Source organism: Nuphar pumila, chromosome 13 (genome assembly GCF_984573655.1).
Source record: "Nuphar pumila chromosome 13, dmNupPumi1.hap1.1, whole genome shotgun sequence".
NCBI lineage: Eukaryota > Viridiplantae > Streptophyta > Magnoliopsida > Nymphaeales > Nymphaeaceae > Nuphar > Nuphar pumila.
Genome location: NC_143261.1, coordinates 101,542,894 through 101,568,537, shown reverse-complemented (window position 1 = coordinate 101,568,537; position 25,644 = coordinate 101,542,894). Strand labels below are relative to the sequence as shown.

At 36.2% G+C, this 25,644-nt stretch overlaps 1 protein-coding gene across 5 annotated transcripts in view; it reads right to left on the bottom strand.

Moving 5' to 3' along the window:
* Window positions 1-25,644, bottom strand: part of LOC149819505 (serine/threonine protein phosphatase 2A regulatory subunit B''beta-like) — a 29,359-nt gene that overhangs the window by 2,214 nt on the left and 1,501 nt on the right. Inside the window, exons 2-13 of one of the 5 annotated variants that reach the window (XM_089986431.1) lie at window positions 25,089-25,334; window positions 24,889-24,994; window positions 24,697-24,796; window positions 23,494-23,599; window positions 23,193-23,283; window positions 20,627-20,768; window positions 19,892-20,039; window positions 19,665-19,774; window positions 18,576-18,732; window positions 18,371-18,496; window positions 18,081-18,239; window positions 8,410-9,648 (exon numbers count right to left, since the gene is read on the bottom strand). In XM_089986431.1, coding sequence (XP_089842557.1) covers window positions 18,096-18,239; window positions 18,371-18,496; window positions 18,576-18,732; window positions 19,665-19,774; window positions 19,892-20,039; window positions 20,627-20,768; window positions 23,193-23,283; window positions 23,494-23,599; window positions 24,697-24,796; window positions 24,889-24,994; window positions 25,089-25,334 — 1,476 coding nt within the window. In that variant the 3' untranslated portion in view covers window positions 8,410-9,648; window positions 18,081-18,095. Of the gene's footprint in view, window positions 1-8,409; window positions 9,649-13,592; window positions 13,734-18,080; window positions 18,240-18,370; window positions 18,497-18,575; window positions 18,733-19,664; window positions 19,775-19,891; window positions 20,040-20,626; window positions 20,769-23,192; window positions 23,284-23,493; window positions 23,600-24,696; window positions 24,797-24,888; window positions 24,995-25,088; window positions 25,335-25,644 lie in introns of those variants that run through there. The other 4 variants (XM_089986434.1, XM_089986432.1, XM_089986430.1 and 1 more) reach the window with 4 other exon arrangements.

Here is a 25,644-nt window from a genome sequence, read left to right as displayed (position 1 = left end):
TTCATCTTGGCATTAATAACTTCAGGTGTGTCCACCCTCTTTTCAGCAGTAATGCCTTACCTGTCAATAATATTATTAGCAAACTTAGTTTGATAAAGCAAATACCCTCGAGAAGAGTAATCAACTTCAAATCCAAGAAAAAATTGAGAAATTTAAGATCAATCATTTCAAAATATTTTTTGAGGATACATTTAATATTCTTTACTCCTAGTTTGTCTTCGTCTGTAAACATAGAAGAATAACAATCCATGCATCAGATTTCTTAGTAAACATAACAGTATCAATATAACAAGATTTAAAATCAAACTTTAACATAACATAACTAAAGCGATCATATCAGGCTTTAGGTGCCTATTTCAAACCAGAAAGAGTTTTTCTCAATCGAAGTACCTTACCAAAGGAAACTTCATATTCAGGAAGTGAATCCATATAAACCTCTTCTTTTAAATCTTCATTTAAAAAAATATTTTTTACATCCATTTGGCATATAGGCCAACCTTTAAACCTTTGATAGCAGCAACAACAATAAGAGTCCTAATTGAAGTCATTCGAGCTACTGGTGCAAATGTCTCATCATAGTCTATCCCGTATTCTTGTGCATATCCTTTGGCAACTAATCGGGCCTTATTTCTTTTTAGGGTCTCATCACTCTTTGTTTTAACTTTATACACCCATTTACAACCTATAGTTTTCTTACATTTAGGCAAATCAGAGATTTCCCAAGTCATGAATTTTTTAGTGCTTTTAATTCATCATTCATAGTTTTTACCCATTCAGGATATTCTTTTGCTTGTTTATACGTGGTAGGTTCAAAATAGGCCAAGCTTCTAGCTAGACAAGCCCTATATTTAAGTGAAAGGATTCATATGAAACAAATCTATCAGAGAATCTAGAAGTCCTATCTAATCTTCTAACGACTTCAGTTTGTTCATTTTTTAAGATAGAGTACATTTCTAAGGCATTTGATTGACTATCATTGTCACGTCTTTTATAATGAATTATGCTAGGTCCTCCAATTTCAAAGGCTCTTCATCTCTATCATTCTCATATGAAGAATTACCCTTACTTTGAGGCAATAATTCAAGCAAAAAAGAATACTCAAAGTCTTTCTCAGGCACATTTTGAAAAAAAACTTTCATTTTTTAGAAAGCGAACATTCATGAATATATATAGTTTGTTATGTTTTAAATCAAAACATTTAAACCCTTTCTGAGTTTCTCCATATCCAAAGAAAGCACACGGTATGGCTTTGAGAGAGAGTGTATCATTTTTGTCAGTGAGAACAAAGCACTTGCATCCAAGAGGTCCCCACAATACAATTCTAACAATAAAAAATTCCATTACAAAATTTGCTTAAATGAGGTACATGAGATAATTTTGACAAATGAGGATGTCCCAATCCTTGGTACCATAAAACTAAATTTACATTTTTAACGTGATAACAAAAAATGCTTTTTGAAAGAATAAGACGATCCATGTAGTAAAGGTCTCACTCTCTATAGTTTTCCCCAATCTACTTCCCGAACTGGAGATCCTGCACTTAACACTTTTTTGATGAGAATGAGACATTACACCCATGGTCGGTAATTTGTGAAACAGACAAAAGATTTAAATTTAATTTTGGGACAAGTCTAGCTTTTAGAATAGAGAATTTTCAAGTGTTTTCAAAATTTTCAATGTCTTTTATGCTAAGAGAGGATCTGTCAGCGGCAAAAACATTTTTTGGTGTTGAATTAGTGCAAAATTTGGAAAGTAAAGAGGAATGTGGAGTCATATGAATTATGAAATGAGGCTCCAGAATCCAAAAGCCACGAAACCTTACTGGGAGGCGATGATGTAGAGACCGAGGCACCAGAGAGAGAAGAGTTTTTGATTAGTGGATGAAAGGCCTCCATGATTTGAAAGAATATGGTTTCAATAGATTTAAAATTATCATTGGTTCCACTTCTTTCTTCGTGAGATGCTCCCACGGATGCCACTTTTTTGTGTTCTCTTCCTCTAAACTTGGGGCAAAATGGCCTAATATGGCCCGGTTCTCCACAATTATAACAAGCCAGCATTTTTTTTGTCCATCATATCTAGGTTTCCCATTGTAAGGCTTTGAAAAATTGGGTGGTTTGTAAACATTTGTATTGGCACTGATCTTGAGACAACCAACACATTATCCTTTATCTCCTTAGATTCGAACATAAATTTTAGTCTTGTCTTTTCCATGCATACTTGAGCCGAGACCTTATATAAGGGAAGAGGATTTCCCTATGAATAATATTGACCCGAACTTGTTCAAATTCGGGTCTAAGTCCTCTAAAAAAGTGAAACAATTGTAACTCATGCTTGTATTTCTTCCATTCTTGAGCATCTTTTGGAGTCTCCCATATAGGCTCAAGTTTAACTAATTGATCTCAATGTCTCTTGAGGGTATCATAGTATTCCCTCGCAGTCTTCTCACCTTATTTGCAATTATGTACCCGTTAAATTGTATCTCCTTTTATATGTATAAAGAGAGATACATACATATATATATATATGTATCTATCTATCTATCTATATATATATATACTCATCTTCTTGTAAACCCCTCTAAGGGTATTTTAGTCATTTCCCCCTTTTTACGCATATTCATAATTATGAATATGATTGTAATTTATTTTAATCTTCTTTTTCTTTTCTTTTCTTTTCTTTTCTTTCTTTTTTTTTCTTTTTTCTTTTTTATTGATTGACCAAAGTCAACCTTGGAGAGGGGCCCATCACTAGTTGTTGGACCCCTCCAACGATTAGAATTCTAACCATTGGAGGGGCTCCAACAGCTAGTAGAAGCCCCTCCAAGGCCTCACTAAAAGGTGTTATAAATAGGGGTGTTCCCCTTTTGTATAATACATGCTTGGAGTTTTGTTCTCCATTATTTTCAATAAAGATCCTTTATATTTTAGCATTTGTGTGTTCTATTTGTACCTTTGTGTACATTTATTCAAGTGTTCTTGTGCCTTTGTTCACATTTCCCTTTGTGGAGTTTGTGCTTATAGTGCACATTATCTTTTTTGAGATATTTTCACATGGTATCAAAGCAAGGTTGCCATTGGTGGTCATCTTGGGAAGTGTGCTCACACTTCCATTCTTGATTATTGGCGGAGGAAAACTCGTGCAATCTTCCTTAGTGCATCTCACCACAAGAAGTAAGATTCTCACTCTTTTTTTGAAGATTTTTTTCTCTCAAAGTTGCCTCTATTGGGGAAAAAGACTCATTTCTCCTTTGGATTTAAACTAAATGGATTCAACTATCATGTTTGGGCCGAAAATATAGAGGCTCACATTAAGGGTAAAGGTCTTTGGGGATATATCAAAGGCACTATTCTTGAACCCGAACCTAAAATCACCATCCTTAAAAAAGGCGAAATTAAAGTTCTTGATGGTGAAGAAAAAAAAAGTCTTTGAAGAGTACAACAAAAGGCATGAAGAATGAGAAATGAAGAACTACAAGATTCTTTCACGGATCTTATCTACCGTTGAAACAAGAATAAATGTTAATATCTTAAAGTTCAAGAAAGCATTTCAAGTTTGGGAATATCTTGAGAGAATGCATACCTCAAGAGACTTATCGCATAAGTATTATCTCCAAAAGAAGGCATTAACCCTTCAACAAGGAGAAATGTCCGTTAGAGAATATTTTGCCGAATTATCCATCATTTGAGATGAACTTGCTCTTCAAAAACCCAAATGCAGTGGAGAAGCATTTGAGCTAAGAAACAAGCAATTAGAAGAGGATCACACTTTTTCAATTTTTTAAATGGGCTTAGACCCGAGTTCGAGCAAACTAGATCCTCTCTTTTGTCTTCTTTTTCGTCTCCACCTCTAGAGGATGTGTTTACCAAACTAAGTGGAGAAGAAACTAGATTGGGAATGAATAAAACCAATTAAAGTGTGTTGATCGTTCCCTCTAAAGATGAGGATGAGGAAGCCTATGTTGTTTCTAGACCGGAGAATAATGTAAAAGCATATAAAGTTATAAACCCCCTCATTTCAACAAAAATCAAGGAGGAAGAGAAAATGGTGGGCAATATGGTAGAAGGGACTATAGCAAAATCATGTCACTTTTGCAAAGAACCAGGACATTAAACCGATATGTCTAAAATGGAAAAGAATGGTGGCTATATTTACTACATTCCAACCAACCAAAGAGGAAGGATCATCAACTTCATACAATGCCACATTGTCTCTAAATCAAATCATGGAAGCTCTTCAACCTCTCCTCAAGGGATCCGTTTCAGGAGCCGCCATGTCAACCTTATCTCCTCCTAGTAAGACTCTGGCTTTTAGACTTAGGTGCATCCTTTCATATGACTCCAAATATTTTGAGTCTTTCTAAATATACCAAAAATTTGTCATCTTTTTTTGTCTCTACCGCCGATGGAGCTTCTCTTGAAATAAAAGGAATTGGAGATTTTGAAAAAACAAGGTTCCAAAATTAAATTTAAATTTACTTTCCGTCTCTCAATTATCAGATCATGGGTTGATATCAAATTCTCATCAAATAAATGTTGGATACAAAATCGCCGATCTGGGAAGTTGATTGGAAAATGCTCTAGGAAAGGAGATCTATATTATATAGAGTTTATTCAAATCCCAAAACACTCTTTTTGTAATGTTGCCCAACATAAAGATATAAATGTTTGGCATAAGCGCTTTGGGCATCCAAATATTGTTAAACTTTCTTATTTACATTTTGCTAAAAATCTACGTAAAGACAACTTCAATTGTAATGATTGTATTCTTGTAAAAATGAGAAGCTCACATTTTGGACAAAGAACCATGTTTTCAACAAAACATTTAAAATTATTCATTCGGATGTATGGGGACCAGCACCCGTTGTATCTAAGGGAGGTTTTTCTTATTATGTTATTTATGTTGATGATTACTCAAGATATTCTTGGATATATTTTCTCAAACATAAACATGATTGATAATTACTCAAGATATTGTTGGATATATTTTCTCAAACATAAACATGAAGTCTTTTCTTCCTTTAAGATATATGATTTGATGGTACAAAATCAATTTAATGGTAAATTACAAATTCTTAGGACCGATTCTGGAGGAGAATACCTTTCAAATGAGTTTAAAAGTTATATTGAAAACAATGAAATTATTCGTCAAAGATCATGTCCCAAAACACCACAACAAAATGGCTTGGCCAAACGAAAACATAGACATATAATTGAAACCACTAGGACCTTACTTATTTCTCAAAAAATTCTAAAAAGATTTTGGGCCGAAGCGGCCCTCACATCGGTTTATCTCATAAACCGCCTTCCATCAAAAAATTTGAAGCAAATATCTCATTTTGAAACTTTACATAAAAAAGAACCCGACTACAATAGATTAAGAATTTTTTGTTGTAAATGTTTTGTCCTCACTAACAAAAATGATAAACTATCTCTCAAGGCCTTCCCTTGTGCATTCCTTGGATATTCGAAAACGCAGAAGGAATTTAGGTGTTATGATATTCAAAATGACAAACTATATGTTTCAAGAAATGTAACTTTTTTGAAAAATATGAGTGGATTTGATGAACATAAAACTCTTGAAGATAATGTTGATTACTCCTTGTTTGAGTTATTATCTAGAAATGAGGATATTTTCAGTGATGATGAAGTGATCGATGACAGGCAAATGAGTGAAATTATTCTGTTACCTATTCAACATGAAGAAGAAATGACTGATGAACCAATTATATATATGCATAGAGATAGAAATGCATTCAGAAGTGCAATTGAAAATTATACTGAACTTAGTGAACCTATCTTAAACCACTTATGAAGAGCCGAAAGACCTAGAAGAAACCCTTCTAGATTTATATCCTATGAGTCGTTCTCACCAAAACATAGGGCATGTCTTAGTGTCATTTATTCATATGAAGAACCTAAAAATGTCGAAGCCAAGAAAATGATAGAGCGAAGGGATGCAACGGATAACGAACTTAGAGCACTCAAGAAAGTCAATACTTGGGTGTTTCAATATCTACCAACTGGAAAAAAAACAATAGGGTGTAGATGGGTTTTTAAAGTAAAAACTAAGAGTGACGGGAGTCTTGAAAGATATAAAGCAGGGCTTGTTGCAAAAGGCTATAGCTAAGAATACAGCATGGATTACGAAGAAACTTTTATTTTTGTTGTGTGAATGGTCATCGTCGGTGTTTGATCACTATTGCATCCATTAAAAAATGGAACATATACCAAATGGATATAAAAAATGCATTCTTAGATAGGGATCTAAATGAAGAAGTTTACATTGATGCACCTCCGGGCATGAATGTACTAAAGGGAAAAGTCTTGTCTACAAAAAGCACTCTATAGTTTGAAGCAAACTCCCAAGGCTTGGTATGATCGATTTAACGAAGTAATGGTACAGAATGGTTTAAATTCATGTTATATTGACATTGTCTTGTTTGTCAAAAAGTCTGATGCAGAAATCGTAATGTTACTGCTATATGTTGACGATATGTTAATTACAGGTAGTGATATCAAAGAGATCAAAAGTATCAAAAACACATTAAAAGAAAGATTTGAGATGTCAGACTTAGGGTATCTGACATATTTTTTTAGAAATTGAAGTTGCCTATTCTCACAAGAGCTGTTTTTTGTCACAAACTAAACTTGTATGTGAGGTTATTGATAGATCAGGCATTACAGACGATAAGGTCTGTGAGACTCTTGAAGTTGTAGGATCTAAAATGAATATTGATGACAGAGTACCTTTAGACCATTATACTCCTTATCAGCAACTTGTGGGGTCACTAATGTTTCTTAGCATTACAAAGTTGTCGTAAACACTGCAAGTCAATTTCAGCATGCCCCTACATCCGTCCATATGGGTGACATTCTCTGAGTTGTCAAATACATAAGGGAGACCATAAATAAGGGAGTGTTCGATTTTGTTGAAGACGGCTAGGGTTTCAAGCAAATCAGAGAAGAGAGAGAGGAAGAGAGTATCGTTTTTGCTAATTAGGTCTAATCTCACTTAAATAAAGAGATTAGACTAAAACACCTTATTTACAATAATGCCCCTAACCTCTTGAGTAGTTACTAAACTACCCATATGCAATGGTGACTAACAGTGACTGCTTCTCGACACTCCTCCTCAAGCTGGAGCATATATATCAATAATGCTCAGCTTGTCACAACATTTTGAAAATTTTGAACTCGCTAAGGGTTTTGTGAAGACATCAGCAATTTGGTCCTCTGAAGATATGTCCTTGGTGCAAATGTACCCAGTCTGGACCAGGTCACATACATATTGACAATCTACCTCAATATGCTTTCTCCGTTCATAAAATACTGGGTTATTAGCAATATAAGTAGCAGCTCTATTATCACATATCATCTTCATAGGTAATGATATTTTCACTTGAAGATCAGTCAACACAGATTTAACCCACATCATCTCAGCAGCAGTTTGAGTCATAGCTCGATATTCTAACTTAGCGCTCGACCTGGCAACAACAGTTTGTTTCTTACTTCTCCAAGTAACCAGATTCCCTTCAACAAACACACAGAATCCAGTTGTGGACTTTCTGTCAACAACCGACCCTGCATAATCTGCATTTGAATAGGCAGTAACATCTAAAGACGGGTTTTGTTTAAACCATAGTCCTTTACCAGGGGAGAACTTTAGATATTTGAGAATCATCATAGCAGCATCCCAGTGAGTCTTTGTAGGTTTGTCCATAAATTGACTTATCTTCCTCACGGCTAAAGATATCTCAGAGTCACATATAATAGCTTGCCAACCAAGGAGCGATAACGACCACAGTCCACATACTCGGATTTTTCATCAAACAGATGAGACTTTGGATCCATAGGAATCCTTGCAGGTTTGGCACCTAGCATCCCTATCTCGTTCAGCAGGTCTAAGACATATTTCTGTTGTGACAGTTGCAGTCCATCTTTACTCCTTGCAACCTCTATGCCTAAGAAATATCTGAGTGGTCCCAGATCCTTAGTCACAAAGTGTTTCTGAAGATGGGACTTTGTGTCAGAAATGTCTTTTTCACTGCTTCCTGTGACTATAATGTCATCAACATATACTATCATGACCACAATCCATGTGCAGGTTTTTTTAATAAAAAGAGAGTGATATGAGGCAGAGTGGACAAACCCAAATGCTGACATGACCTCAGCCAACCTGGAGAACTACGCACGGGGACTCTGTTTGAGACCATAGATTGCCTTGTTCAACTTGCACACCTTCTGACACTCCCCCGGAACTTCAAACCCCAGAGGTTGAAGCATGTAAACTATCTCATCTAAGTCTCATACAGAAAGGCATTTTTCACATCAAGCTGACATAGAGACCAACCATGGTGCACTGCGACTGACAAAATAAGACGAACAGGAGAAATAGGATAAAGTGTACATTGCCTTTTTCCTTTCCGAAGAGCAATAGGTAAATCACCATTAACAAGAGAATCATCAGTAGGGTCAGGAACACTCACCTCTGGAGAAGATGATGGCACAGGCATAGAGTTGGGTGGAGCTCGATGTGTGTACACCACAAGAGGTTTTTTGTAACGAGACAGAGTCAGACTGGGAATAAGAGGCTCAAGACTAACAGACTCTAATGGAAAAGGAGGAACAGGAGGGGAGAATGAATCACCTTGACTAGCATGTATTCTCGGAGAAGTACTAGAAAAATATGAGATAGACTCAAAAAAGGAAACATCTGCACTCACATACTCTCTCTAGGATATGGGATCATAACAACGATATCATTTTTTGTGCTTGAGATACCCGACAAAAACACATTTTATAGATTGGGATGACAATTTATCTCGGTTGGGACCAAGTTTATGAACAAAGCACACACAACCAAACACCTTTGGAGAGATAGGGAAAAGAGGAGCTTCAGGTTTGAGAATTTGAATGGGAAAATGATCCCCCATAGAGGTTGAAGGTATATGGTTTATTAGGTATTCCGCAGTTAGAACTGCATCTCCCCAGTAAATGCAGGCATATTAGACTGAATCATAAGGCAACAGGCAACATTTAGAATGTGTCTATGCGTGCGCTCTGCTACTCCATTATGTTGCGAGGTACGAGGACAAGAAGTCTGAGGTTGGATCCCAAGATTTTTGTAAAATTGTAATAATTCAGAGGATTTAAATTCAAGAGCATTGCCAGTGCGAACAACTTTGACGCAAGAATTAAACTGAGTTTTTATTTCAATAATCAAAGATTTAAGAATAATGGGGGCTTCAGCCCTATCTTTTAACAAGAATACCCAAGATAACCTGAAAAAATCATCTACAATGACTAAATAATGACACTTAGAACGACTAAAAATTCTACTTGGATCCCAAACATCAACACGAAGAAAATCAAACAAATTTTGACTTGAAGGACTCTGACTCGACGAAAATGAACTCCTATAATGCTTCCCAAGCTGACATGCTTCACACAACTGAGTAGTGGACGGCGAGATGTGAGGAATAATTCTACGCAATTTAAGCAACGAAAGATGACCAAGACGATGATGCCAAAGCAACGGACTAGAAGAGGACTCAACTGCAGAATGAACAGAGCCAACTGGTTGGTGTAGATAATAGACTCCACCTTCCTTATAGCCTCCACCAACCGTCTTCCCCGTCAGCAAGTCCTGAAAATGCAACAGGCAGGATCAAATATTATTCGACAATTCAACTCATTTGCAACACGACTAACAGATAACAAATTTTGAGGGGAATGAAGGGGCATGGAGAACATTTGATAACTGAAGAGTAAGACATTGCCCTGGCCAACAATAGGAGAGGAACTCCCATCGGCAAGAACAACCTTTGTATAATTAGCAACACTGTTCAACTTTGAAAAATCACATTCAATTCCACACAAATGGCTAGATGCCCCAGAATCAATAATCCACCTACTACCTTGGCAAGATAATTCATCACCTGCAAAGCATGCAATATCAACCACGGGGGAACTAGACGGAATATGTGCCAACAAATCATCATACTCAACATGAGTGAGTGTAAGCACGAGTGAGTGTAACCGAATCACTAGGAGGAACAGTAGGGGACTCGGATTTGGCTACTTGTGTTGTAGGAACAACTTTAGCTGAAGATGCAGGAGGTCGTTCATTCTTGTCAAAACATCTATCTTCTAAATGTCCAAGTCTTCAGCAGTAGGTACACTGGAGCTTGCCTCGTCCTCCCGGGCCTCGACCACGTCCACGACCTCGAGAATTAGGAAGAAAGCATCTGCCTCGGCCATAGAAAACAGACAGAGCAAAGGTTTGTGATTTCGATTGAGATGAAGGAAGGGACATGGCAAGCCTGCTCAGTCGATTATATGCCTCAGCAAGAGTGGGGACATCTGAGCCTGTCAACATCTGAACTTTGGCAAATGAGAATTCAGCTGACAAGCCAGTCAAGAACCGTGCGACCATGGTATGCTCCTGGTGTAGTTTTTGTTTGTCATAACATAATGGTCTATGAGCATTTAGTCTCTCAAAAGTTGCCTTCACGGAGGCATAATACTGGGCTAGAGTTTGTTCTCCTTGCTGCAATTTATAGATCTCCTGTTCTACTTGAAGAATACGACTAACATTAGTTTCTTGAGAATATGTTTCCTGTAAATTATCCCACATTTGTTTTGCAGAGGTGTAATAAATAAGCCCATCGGATATGTGAGGTTGCATACTATTCATAATCCAAGACATAACAATAGCATTGTCCTCTTCCCATGTAGCATACTTTTCAGTTTTGTCTGTAGGCTCATTTTCCAACAAAATATGTTTTCTAAGATACCCTGAACCAGACATCATGAACGTACGCGACCATCTAGCATAGTTAGTCTCATCCAACTTTAGAGATGATCCATATGAAAATGGATTTGCAAAGGCTTAATAATCAAACACAGTTTCAGTCTTCATGTCTGACCTCTGCATTTCAGCCATGGAAATACAACCACATGCAACTACCAACTGTTGAAAACTCGAGTCATACTGATAAAATCTTTAAAAAAACTGCGACAAGATGCATACCACGACCAAAAAAAATTTATTTGACAACCTGCATACCACGACTGCATCTTCAGGCATTTTCGACATCCACGCAACCATCAACAGCCATACCTGTTGCTAAACCATCCACCTCACAAAGGAACGGCGACAAGCTGCATACCACGACCACACGCCCAATTTTATATCTGAATTATATAGATCATATATGATCTAATCCACGTCTGCAACCTTAGAAGCTATCAAGATCGAGACGCAACTGGTTCATGACCGAAGCTGCAGGCTTCTTCGACGTCCACGCTACCACCATCGACACGACCCGAAGTCAGATCCAAAACAGTCGGGTCATCATGCAATCCAGGCTGCAGTTTGGGTCGGACGTCTGATTGAAAAACAAGTGTCTCCCTGCTCCTACCACGCACATCGATCTCAACTTCCACAAGTACACCAGTCGTTATAGACGTTGTCAACGATCACCACCCGATCTGCATTTCTGCTGGAGGAGGAAAACGTCAAATACCAGGAGTAGGAAGATGGGTCGATCAGATCAGACGATGTACACGTTGGCTTCGGATCTATGTTTCTGCTGCGCACGCTGAACCCGATCCACATGTGGGTCGATCAAGTCAGATGCCCAGAGCAACGTCCTGCTCTAATACCATGTTGAAGACGGGTAGGGTTTCAAGCAAATCAGAGAAGAGAGAGTATCATTTTTTGCTAATTAGATCTAATCTCACTTAAATAGAGAGATTAGACTAAAATACCTTATTTACAATAACGCCCCTGACCTCTTGAGTAGTTACTATACTACCCATATGCAACGGTGACTATTTCTCAACACTTTCCTCATCTTCGAATTTAGGTATAATTGCTTATACTGACTCTAATTGGGGAGGTGATCCAAATAACTGTCACTCCACCACAGGTTTTTGTATTTTTTTAGGAAAATCACTAGTCTCATGGAGATGCAAGAAACAACAAAAGGTATCTCTATCATCCACCGAAGCAGAATATCGAGTCATGGCCTCTGCAACCATAAAAATTGTTTGGATTCATCTGTTATTACAAGACATGGGGATTCAGATTCAGGGGCCCACAAAGTTGTGTCGTGATAATAAGAGTGCAATCTATATTGTTAAAAATCACACCTTTCATGAGCGCACAAAGCATATTGAGATGAACTGCCACTATTAGAGAAGCATACTTGCAAAAAGTCATAGACCTTCCTTATGTAACTTCAGAATATCAGCTGGCAGATTTCTTCACAAAAGCGCTTTGCTCTCCTAGAATCAATTTTCTTCTCGGCAAACTTTCGGTCATTGTGTCATAAGTTTGAGGGAGGGTGTTAAATTGTATCTCCTTTTATATGTATATATATTTCTCTACTCATCGTCTTGTAAACCCCTCTGGGGGTATTTTAGTCATTTCCTCTTTTTTACGCATATTCATAATTACAAGTATGATTGTAATTTATTTTAAGCTTTTTTTCTTTTCTTTCTTTTTTCTTTTTTATTGATTGACCAAAGTCAACCTTGGAGAGGGGCCCATCACTAGTTGTTAGACCCCTCCAACGGTTAGAATTCTAACTGTTGAAGGGGCTCCAACAGCTATTAGAAGCCACTCCAAGGCCTCACTAAAAGTTGTTATAAATAGGGGTGTTCCCCCTTTGTATAATACATGCTTGGAGTTTTGTTTTCCATTATTTTCAATAAAGATCCTTTATATTTTAGCATTTGTGTGATCTATTTGTACCTTTGTGTACATTTATTAAAGTGTTCATGCACCTTTGTTCACATTTCCCTTTGTGGAGTTTGTGCTTGTAGTGCACATTATCTCTTTTGAGATATTTTCATTTTAACATTACCTTGTCTTTGAGATCCCATTTGTGTGCCACATCTTTTTGGGTATATATTTGCCTAACATATTCATAAGTCTCATCGGCTCTTTCAAATTCAAGAATGTCGAAGCAAGGCTCCTGATGCATACTACCCATAAAAAGGAAAAGAACCTTTGCATGACCTACTTCTCACTCTTTATAGGTTTTTTGTAATCAATCATAGCATTTTCTTTTTCAATCCCTTAAAAGGCTTTCTTCTTTGGATCCACCATCGATTCCAATAACCAATTTTGTGAGAATTAGTTGTGGTTTCAATGCGGATCCATCAACAAAATGCCACAAATCTTTACCCATGAGGATTCTTTTTACCGTCGGCCCACGTGTTGTAGTTTTTTCCATCAAATTTGATGAGAACAACCGTTACAATTTCTTTTTCGGCCATAGTGGAGGAAAAAAATAGAGATAAAAACGAGGAGAAAAGAATAAGAAAGAAGTGAAGTTTGATGGAGTGATTCCCGAGGCAACAAACAAATGAACCAATGCTCCACCAATCCCACGAATCTCCTCTACAAGCTTTTGCCCAAGAGCACCAAAGGCTTTAATACCATGTAATAAAACAACAAGTGCACAAATACAATAACACAAAGTGGCTACAAAGGTGCACACTCACAAGTATAAAAGCCTCTAATGGGCCAAATACAAAGAGCCACTAAGGGCCAACACACAATCTCTCAAAAGAAAGCAACAGCAGTTAAAAATAATAAAAGTCTTTATTCAAACATGCTTGGCAACAAGCATAGTTAATACAAGAGAAGGAATGCCTTTATATAGGCACTCCTAGCCTTTAGGGCTGGTAAAACAACTAGTTGGACCAGCTCCCAATCACCTGTTACATCAAAACAAAAAGAAAATAAAAACAAAAAATCAGAAATAGAGAAACTCGTCAGTCCCTAGTGGACTGACACCTACTACAACCTGAAATGACTGAAATACCCCTGATGAGTATTTCAGTTTACATACACAGTGAACTATATATATATATATACAAAATACAAATGTCATATACACAGTACATTTTAACAGTTTAAATCATTTTACAAAAAGATATTTTGAGGATCCTGTTTGACAGCAAAGCACCCTCAAAATAGTTTCCACATTTATTCCATAGAATAGCCACCTTGATATCTCAAATCTCTTTTGTCAGAGAAAAAATTCTACTTTTTATTGGCAAAGCACCAAGTTTTTTAAAAGAAATAAGAGATTCCTTCACTTTAAAGTTTAAACCCACAGTAGAAAAAAAATAATAAAAGCTGACAGGCAAGGCTCAGGCATAGGCATGGAGAGCAGGCTTAGGAAGCCACCAACTCACCCACATGTTCCTTTTCCCCTCTCTTTTAGAGTAAACATACATTTTTTGAACGTATTAGGAAAAAGAACACGTGAAAACATGGTTTTGATGATCCAAAGCACAAGTGCATACAATTCACAATGTAAGTGCTAGCACCCTAAAACAGCATCTAATAACAAAGATGTCAAAAGTTCTATAAGTTACAAATGACAAATTACAACCAGAAAGACCAAGCAGCAATATAAATTAATTAACATGTAACAACTAAGAAGTAGATTTTCAATTAGGAACAGCATAACAGTTTACAGAAAAGCGATAAAACATTCATTTCTTCAATAACTATTGCTTGATTTCAAGATCACAAACCCGTTTTACCAGGACCCTGTTAAATTGTATATATATATATATATATATATATATATATATATATATATATATATGTGTGTGTGTGTGTGTGTGTGTGTGTGTGTTTTAGTAAATCATTGTAAAATATTTTTTTTGTTTTTATTTCTTTATTTTTTGACCAATCAACATTGTTGACTGTGTTGACTAGCAGTTGGACTAGCTCCAACGGCTCTATGAGCCTTCTTGTTTGTATATAATAGGGGGTAAACTCCCTCTCTTAAAGTATGTATTCTTGCATATTATGAGCCTTAATAAAGATATATTTTTTATACTTTGTGAGCCTTCTTGTGTGTGCCCCATTGTGGTTTTTGTGAGTGTGCGCTTTGTGACCACTTTTGTATATGTGTTCACTTGATTTGTGGTGGATATTTGGTTGTAAGTGAAGGCTCTTGAATTCTTACATGGTATCAGAGCTTGGCGGTGCTAAAGCTTATTGATGATTCACATACAAGTGTTTGTGATCGTGGTCGTGCATTTGAAGATACACATTCAAGTGCTTGTGTGATCCATTACGGTGTTTGCTTGGTGGTGTTTCTTCTTCAACTTGTGGCGGAGTGCTCTCTCTCTCTCTCATCCCTTGTAAGAATGGATGACAAAGATAATATCTCCATCATGCCCATTAAATTTAATGATACTAACTATATTATGTGGGCTTCTATTATGAAGCACCATATTTGGGGAAAAGGGTTGTGGATCGGGAGCCAAAACTAATTCTCACTAATGTGTAAAATGAAAAGAAAGTACCACTTTCGAATAGAAAGAAGACTAAGGCAATTGCTAGTTATGAAAAAAAGTGGAAAGAGTGGAGGATGGGACATGTCAAGATTATGTCTTGACTTATCAATAGGACATGTCAAGATTATGTCTTGACTTATCAATAGTGTGGACATTAAAAAAATGTTCTAGCCTTGCCAAATTTGAGCATTCTAATAATGCTTGGGAATACCTTAAAAATATGTATTCTCTTAAGGATATTGCATATGTGCAAAACAATGTTGGCACCATGACTTAAAGGAACAAAAGCATTAGGAAATATTACAATGATCTGTCCGAGACTCCGAGCTATGAGAAGAGTTGACTCTTCTAAAGCCTAAGTGGCATTGTCCCAAAGATATTGAGCTTCGTCAAAAGCAAATAGATGCAGAGCACTTCTATCACTTTATTAATAGCGTGAGACCCGAATTTGAGACAACCAAACCAGCACTCCTTCGTAGAGGAAAAGTTCCCCCTATTGTTAACACTATTGAAGAATTGAGTATGGAGGAGAATAGGCTTAAGAAGTGTACGATCATAAGTGAAGATGACTTAGTCCTAACCGTCTTTAAATCAAGAAATTACATATGTTCCTACAAGCCATCCCATTATGGAAGACAAGGCAATGAGTACGATAAGAAGAAAATTATTAGACACTATTGCGATGAACCAAGACATATCAAGCCCCAATATACCAAACTAGGGACATATGAGAAGAAGGTTGCTTCAGTCAACCCTCCACAAGAGTCGAATGATATCACTACATCTCAAGATTCGACCATTGGAAACATGTCTCTGGCTCAACTAATTGAAGCTCTCCAACCTCTTCTCAAGGGAGCCGTTGTTTCATCCTTCTCGGATTCTGGTAAATCTCCTTGGCTTCCTAACTCAGGTGCCTTATTTCATATCTCTTGAGATAAAAGGAATAGAAAATTTCGAAAGCTCTTTTCAAAGCTCAAAGAAATTTGTTATTCCAAAAGTTATATATTCCTAAATTGAATTTAGATCTTTTGTTTGTTTTTCAAATTTCTGACAATAGATGTAATGTCTCATCCTCTGATGGTTGTTGGGTGCAGGATCACTAACTAGGGAAGTTGATCGGGGAAAGCCACAGAGAAGGAGGCCTATTACATGGATTTTTTTAAAAATACCTAAGAACATGTTTTGTTGTAATGTTTAGAAAATAGATTTGTATTTATGGCATAAAAGACTTGGTTATCCTAATATATCCAAAATTTAGTATTTTTCATTTTTAGAAAAAAATTGTAATTCTTAAAATTTTACTTGTAAAGATTGTATTCTTGAAAAAATAAAGTGATTACCATTTCAAGAAAGAACTTTTGTTGCTTCTAGACCTCTTGAGTTAATGCATGCAGATGTGTGGGGCCCAACACCTGTTGTTTCTAAGAGAGGATATGCTTACTATATAAATTTTGTTGATGATTTTTCTAAGCATACTTGGATTTATTTCCTTAAGCATAAATCTAAAGTTTTCTTACACTTTCAAATATTCACAATTTAGTGACCAGACAAGTCTAAAGTCCCTATGTCGATGATAAGTAGATGAATCATGCAGACAATCTAAAGTCTTGTGTCCAGCATTCGTCTTGACCAGACAAGTCCGTGATTGTCCATATGGCTCGCATTTTATTCATTCAACACAGCAACATGGACACAAGCACAAAATCCATAAAAACCTCAATCTTAAATCCTAAAATCCATTCATAATGATCAAACCCTAAATCAAAGGGACAACCAACATCAAATCTACATGTTCATGAGCAAAATTTACATAATAGAAAGCAAACACATGCATTTTCACACAAAAACCGTCAATCTTAAACCCTACAATCCATTCACAAGGACAAAATCCTAAATCAAAGGGCCATCTAACATGAGATCTGCATGTTTATAAGCAAAACACAATCATTAAAGGAAAACCATTCACAAAATAGAAACCCCAAAATTTCACCCTAAATCGTACATGCACAAAAGTTGGCATAGGAGAACCATCAAGATCGAGAGAGAAGGCTATAGAGAAAGAGGTTCAAGATCACTCTTTCAATATATATATATATATATGTAGAGAGAGAGAGAGAGGCACCGGTGAGGAGCATGCCTGAAACTGGTCACCGCCGATCGGGAAGCCATCGAGAAACAGAGGCATCAGAAGTCGAGGATGAGGGTAGGGAGAAGATGAGAGATAGAGAGGGTCAGGTTGAGTCGGGCGTGGTGTTTCTTTTTTTTCCTCTCCCAAACATGTCTGGTGTTTCGAACACTACTGCTCCAAGCCTGGAACACTGCATTCTGTGTTTCCCATGCATCCACTGTTTGCATGGGTGCATGGGCCCCATGAAAAGCATGGACGCTGCAGTCCATGCAATCAAATGCCCCCTTAGGCTCGAGTCTTGGACAACCACCTCCATGCAGGTTATGAAGTACAACATGGTGATAATGCAGAAAAAATAAACATGACACTAATAATGGATCAATCCCGGGTTCATTCCAGATATTAAGCTTAGCAAGTGATCAATATTGTGCATTCCCTTACTAAATGCACCAAAAAAGGTGGTTTCTTTCCATACAAGAGAATTCTAACTCTCTCATAACATAGGAATTATTCCACACTTAATTTTATCAACATTGTAGGTGAAATGAGATTATATTCAGAAAACAAAATATCCAAAAGGGTTATGATAATTGCAACACCAAAGGAGAGGAACTTACTTGGGATGATCTCAACTAAAATGGGGCCTCAAGTGATTCGTCCCAAACTTCTGCACTGCCGTTAGAGGCATCTTCTCCATCTTCTTCCATGGAAAGTCTGATATATTCTCTATGCGCAAAACGATCCCACTCAGTCATTGTTGGATCCTCCCGCTCCTGCTAAGACATTTTGAAGCATATAACAGCTTTAGAGTTCACCAGCAGTTCAATGTTATGCAGGCATTTCTCAAACTAGGAAAAAACAATGAGAACATGAAATTGTAATGAAAACGAAGTCCTTTGTAAAACACCTGACGAATAAGAAATGGGTCCCGTGTTTCGAATGCCATAAATTTGTTCAAGTTGAACAGGATATTGAAAACATTTCCTGAAAGCTTGCAACCTTTTAGGTCTTTGAGAGTAAAACAACTCTCTCTCTGCATGGCAATAACAAAGAATCAATAACCTTTGGCAAATAGTCGGAAAGCAGAAGACAATTAAAAGACATAAGACTACCTCAGGGCCAATCATGTCAACCATCTGGCATAAAATGTCCTCAAAGAGAACAGGTTCCTGAGCCATACACTCCATGCGGTGCAACTGCTCCTCATAAAAGAACTGCATTTCATTGCGTGTAAGCACCCCATTGCCATCCAAGTCTATACACTTAAACCTGAAAAAAAAATAGAAACTAAATAACATGAGATGACTAATTGGGATAAATTCATATATCTTGATCACAAATATCAAATTTTATAGAACATGATGGAAATACTAATTAATATTAATTTTTATTGCAAATTATAACCACATAATGTTGAAACTTTCTGGAAGCAACATTTTCAAATGGTGCATAAACATCAAGATAATATTAAAAAAAAGCTAAATAATGGTAACAAAATTGAAAATACTATGGATCAGTCAACACTACTATTCCAAATACATAATACTTTGGAGATTACAGCCCAAGAATGCCTTTCAGAGACAGCACTTTACCATATTACTTGAACTCAGAGATATCATTAGAAGTCAGCAATTGGCAATCAAATAATCCTTCAGATTAACAATATTATCGTGGAAAAATGTAATAAATAGATGAATAAATAAATGACTGTGTATGCGTGTGTGACTTTATGCATCACTTCAATTCTATTTCCATAAATGCTCCTCTGCATAACTAAGTACATGTTAATATTATTCCTTTTCTAAAATTATGTGTTTTTCACCAACTTACTGTGCATATGATAACTTATGTTATCTAGACACTCCCACCAGCCAGGCACCCATATTTTGCACTTAGCAACAAGTACAGTTCTGAGCACTTACAGCTTTAGTTAATTGATAAGCCTTCTACACACTGTTTCACAAAAAGTACTTATTTGTCTCATTAACTAGCTAAAGTTCCAAAACTCTTTAGTTGAAAAAACTTAGCCATGTATTATCATGGCAAAAAACACAAACTTTAACAGAAAGATGAACAAATGCAGCACACATCACAAAGCCCAAACTGGTTAATCAAATTACCTCTGCAGCAGGCAAATGCTAATAACTGAAGTAACCGAGATGGTTAGCATATGATGTCCAAAATTAGGTGAGAAATAGTACCAGTATTCAAGACTAGGCTCAGCTGATTTATCCTCCTCTGACAATATAAAGTACACAAAGTCCTCATACCCCATCTTCCCTTCAATCTTGCTTGTGAACTTTCGGGGAATCTAGTGTAAACAGCAAGAAAACAAGTAGACTGACAATAAGTAGAAGCCTAATCACAAAGAAGATGCCATCACACATCAACAATTTTGAAAAACATTTTTGGTTTAAAGAGAACAGACCTGTGAAAAAATTCTATCCACAATCCTGTATGTCAAGGCATGGTTACCATATCTAATGAGATTCTCTTTGTCAACTAAGAAGTCATGATCTGTGTCAAGCTCCCAAAATTTGCAATATATCACATAGAAGTGTTCATAAGAGAAGTATCTGGAACAACAAAAAGAAATTAGAAGCAGATTTACAATTTTAGCTTTCACCACTTGCATTCAAAGAATGAAGTACTGCACTATGGTTGTACTGTTACCTCTAAGCATGATAATAAATGACTAGAGAAAAGGAAACACAGCAAAAAATGATAAATCTACAAAGCACATGAATCAACAGCAACAACAAGGAACATTGTCAAATGACAGAAGGGAATCCCCAAAAAAATTTACAACGCTGGGACAATATTTATCACTTTGAAATGAACATTTCAGAAACAGGTGAAAATGAAAAATCATTTAAAGAAATAAAATCAAGTGCAATGAAAGCAGACGCCTGTTGATGTATGCAGCAGTCATTTGTCAATACCCAAAGATAAGCAACAGAAATAACAGATTGGTCGATAAAATGACCCAGATTGCATCAAAATTTTCCAAATTAATAAAATTTCACAAGTGATGAGCTCTTAATATTGACAAAATTCACCAATAAAATGCAATTTGCAATAAAAATCAGATGAGAATATCTATTAAAAGTAAAGAGGGTCACTACAATCCCCAGCCCAATAACAATGCATTGCCAAATTGTACCTCAGCACATTGTTAATATCCTCTTTGTCATCCACATGTTGCATTGCAGCAATTAGATTCCCACGTTTCAGCTCCCTCAAAGTCAGATGACCATTCCCAGATCGATTCATATAGTAAAAGATTCTGTATATTACAGTTTCAGCTGGGACATTGACCCAGAGAGAAACACGATTAGCATATACAATAGCAAATAATATATAAAAAGCAATAAAAGAAACAAACTTGTGAAGAATGAGATAACATAAAAGGGTATGTTTGGTAACATCTCGTGTGATTCAGACTCTCATGCAAATGAGAGAATGAATCTCATTTGCACAGCTAACCAAACATCAGAAAATGAGCCATGAGAAATGGAATTTGATTTGAAATCACATTTGGGGTGAACTTACTCATATCTCGTGATTTCAAATCACATCTTCCACCTTGTGATTTGGAATCATATGGATCCAAATAACATGTGATTCCAAATCACATGAGATGCAACCAAACTGTTAAATTATATATATATATATATATATATATATATATATATATATATATATATATATATACACTCTTTCTATTGCAATACCCCCTAGGGGTAAATATGTCTTTTCCCCTTTTCATGCACTTTTCTTTTCTTTATTTTCCCTTTCTTTTTCCTTTTCTCTTTATTCTTTTTATTTTTTCTTTTTTCGTTTTTGTCTTGTAGCCATGGAGGGGCCCACCTCATAGGAATGTTGGGCCCTCCAACTGTCAATAATATGACAGTTGGAGGGGCTCCAACGTTCACATGAGGGAGCCCCTCCAAGGGTCCCCTATTGTTATAAATAGGGGTCTTCCCCTTTGTAATCTCTTAAGCTTTTAGGAAAAGCTCTTCACTATTCAATAAAGATTATATTTCATTTATATGCCTTTGTGCATTTGTGATCCCTTCTATGTGTTGTGCCTTTAAGCACACTTATTTCAAGTGTTCGTCTTGTGCCTTTGTGCACACATTATGTATTGAGCATTTAGTGTTTTTGTACACTTTGTCTCTTTGAAGACATTTTCACACAAACAAACCCAAAAACTCTAGGTAGAAATTAAGGAGCTTTCAACAGCAAATCTACACCAACAAACAACAACGCAACACAATATTTGCACTTGCAGCAATGTACTAATTGGTCAAACAATAAAACACAGGTACACAGATTGGTGGTTGGAAACTTTTCGCAAAAGAAAAGAACAGATCATGACAGAAATCAGGGCTTCCACATATGGTGAATCATTCCATACGTAAAGCAATTATGCACTTGATTAGCCAAAACCACCAAGTCACAGCTTCAGAACTTTATGAAGAAGGTGCATCAGAAAAATTAACGAGCAAAAAGGTTCAAGAAGATGACTCCTACCTGACTGGTACAATTCCAGTGAAGAAAAGAAAGCATACTATCCAAAGTATAAAAAAGGAAGAATTGTAGTTACAAGGAAAAAAAAAAAGAAATCATGCTTTAACTTTTATCTTCTGTACCCATGCATAATTACAGCAGGTAGAGAAATGTAATGCATTTTCAAATCTCTTTCTATTAGAAAAAGTACATGAAGAAACAATAACCAATATTTTGAAAAGAAAAAAACAAAATGCCAACTTCAGAAAAAATGTTAACCAATTAGGTGATAACCAAGTCAAGTTTCAATACCAAATGAAGCTCATAAAGAAAAGTTCATTAAACAGAACAAAAGAAATAATGTATTAGGGTTGTCTTTTTTTTCCTTTTTCCTTAACATCGAGCAGAACCACTCACCATTCAAATTGACTGTGCTATTGTCATAAAAGCAGTTGAGATGGAGTGCTTTATAGGGGAGATAACCCAATTTAACTCGTTGGGTTGAGAAAAGACAAATCTGACAGATTTTTTCTCTAAATTCATTTCTTTATTTTTGTTTTCTCATTTCACAGCTAAGAGACAGCAGATGAAAAATCCCTCCATTTGCAGCAAAAAAAAATGATCTGTCTCCACCTTCCTTCTTTATCTTTCTCTCCTTTACTTTTCCTTTCTCTTTTCCCTTTTAGCCAAGATGATTTGTTAAGTTAGTGCAACTCCACCAAACCAATCTAGTCAAGATGCAAATGTTACATTACTGCCTATAGAGATTCCAGAAAGCTGTAGTTTGAGTGTCATACTATACGAAAATGTTGTTGCCTTCCTTCATACTATATGCCACAGTAGTTTTCCGTTTCCTATTTTTTACTTGAAAGGTTATTAAGTTTTGATTGAAAGAATGTAAGTTTCTTTCAAGAGAGACAAATAATAACTAGATTTGTGAGGATTATGGCACACACAAGATTTCTGGCAAGGAAGCTGCTCATTCGTGCTTGTGGGTTCTACCAAAGCAAGTACTATGTTTAGATCCACAAGAAACAAAAGAAAAGCAAATAATGCCAACACACTGAAAAAAAGAATGCCACTTAAATGAAACACAGAAACCTAGAGATTAATTGGCAAACAATAGTTCTCCAAACTTCCCAATAAGCAACTTTTACCAATAATTACTTATGAAACTAACAAAACAAAAACCAACAAGGCACCAAATCTTTACCTACCATATCTGTCCTGAAACTCAGGTGTGCTTTGTAAGAATTCCAGACCAGGATGAGTGGCCAAAAGTTCTCGAAGAACTGGCTTAAAGACCTCCTGTATCAGGAATAATTAGTATGAGAAACAAAAAATAAATAAATGGTTGAAAACAATGACTTAGAATCCACACATGAAAACATTTTAGTTAAACAAAAAACAAAATTATAAGCATACAAGAAAGACTCAGATATGTATACACAATAGGCGGGCTCAGATAGATACACACGATAGACAAAGCATATAATCACTCAAGGAGGAAGTAGAAACCTGAGTAAGGTAATTCCGACCAGGCTGCTTTAGAATCTTAAAAATCTGGGTAGCTATATCCATTGTCAACATATTGCCATTGATCCAGTAATCAACAAATTGGTCCCTGCAACCACATTCCTAATGATTTGTTAGCTGGTTATTATAAATGAAGAATCTATCCACAACAATCAATAATAACCCCTCTTCTCCTCCCCCAAAGCACCACCACAACCCAAACCCCCGAACCTTGGCTGCCCAACCACCAGAAAAAAAATCACTACAATAAAAAAATGTGAATAAAGAAAGCAAGTCATCTGCTAGTTTAATCAGGCCGAAAAATAAAAGGAGATAAGAACCTTGGAGATAGAAACAACTTAAAGAACCAGACTTCAGAGTTCAGAAATTACTAATTTTCATATGAGAGAAAACCCAACTAAAAATTACTCCTGAAAAAAAAAGGAAGTTACATCCATGTAATCATGTAGCAAAAAAATAAATATTATTCACGAACTCAATTCGGACAGGTGCTTTCTTGACATTTCCTCTTTCCAGCTTTTCTTCTTCTGAAGGAACTCTTTGTAGCAATTTGAGAATATTTGTTTTGATATACTTAGTTTCTGTCAAAATTTTTGTTAGAATTTTAATAATAGATACTGTTTTGAACAAATTTTGGGAGCTGAAAAACAGGAGGAAAACCGCAAACCACAGGTACCATGTTACAAATGTTAAATACTAAAATATAAGATTTAGTACACAACACGCACTGGTAGGTTAATCTGTAACCCAGCAGGTGATTGTAAAATCTCCCAAACATAAAACAACTTTACAGAAAGGACCATATAAGCAAATTGAAATCAACAATAACCTTTAAAAGGAAATACTTGAAATCAATAATATCCCAAAAAAAGATTTCCACTCTCTCATTAAAAATACATGTTTATGCAATGAATTAAAATATTTCGGCAGGTAAATTTTAAAGTAAAATAGCTATGATCATAAGCTTCTCCACCTCTCATAATACGGAACCAATTATAAAGCCTCCATCATCAAATAATAGAAGGGATATCACATATATTATAAAGGAGATTTTTTGATGTTATTGAGTTCAAATATCACTGCATCAACTAAATTAAGCATAGAAGTCCTTAAAAAAGCATTCCTTGAAATCTTTGAAGACAACAAATAGATATAAGAGAAGTTTCAGAACTGAATTTACTATACCTCGTCACAAACCCAGTGCCCGCAACATCTACCTTTCTAAAAAGGGCCCTAGAAAAGAAAGATGGCAGCTTGCATACCTCCTTTGTCAAAGATCTAAATTCTGACATAACAAACAAGAGAAGATCCCAGTAAAGCAAATTGTAAAACAAATATCAGAATAATCAAACATAAAAAATAGCACAATTTTCAAACCTTGAACTTGAAGTCCATCACTATGATCATAGAAAAGTTGATCGATTTTAAACAGACATTGTTCTTTTAATTCACTTGGAGGTGGTCGCCCATTTTTGAAATAGAACTACAAGTATTTCAGATAAGATATTAAAAACCTTGTCAGGCAGCAAAAGGAGTTTGAGAGATCCAAGCAAAAGTAACCAACAGACTGTACATGCCTGAGGTATAAATTCCTTCATAGGCTCACTAATTAATTTGAGTGGAGAACCTAGAGAAGATAGCCCTGCTCCATGGCGCTTCAAGGCACGTGGAGAACCAGACGTGCTTCTTGGAGAAAGGGGTGGTGCACTACCAGCAGGAAATATTGATGGCAAAGATTTTGTTGGAGAAGAACTCGAGCTACTAGAGGTGCCTGCAACGCTCAAAGTAATACCAGCCTTCGCATCCTCAAGCAAGGATTTTACCTGTGTTATTTGAATATGTGAGAAATTTGTAAAAGGATAATACACATCCTCTAAACTAGACTAAACAAAGTTATATTCCTAAAAAAGAGTTTAAATGCCCATAATTTTTACTACTTTTTAAGGAAATGTGTAACAACAATGCATGCTGGCAATTCGGAAAAAAAAAAGAAAAAAACCCACCAGCCTTCACCTTGTTATTAGGGCTAGAAAAGGAGAAGAGTGCTCGTGGTGCACGTCGTTCTAGGCTCATAAAGAGATTGTTCAAACACATAAAATAGGCTCGGCAAGCCAACCACAAAGAACAGGTATT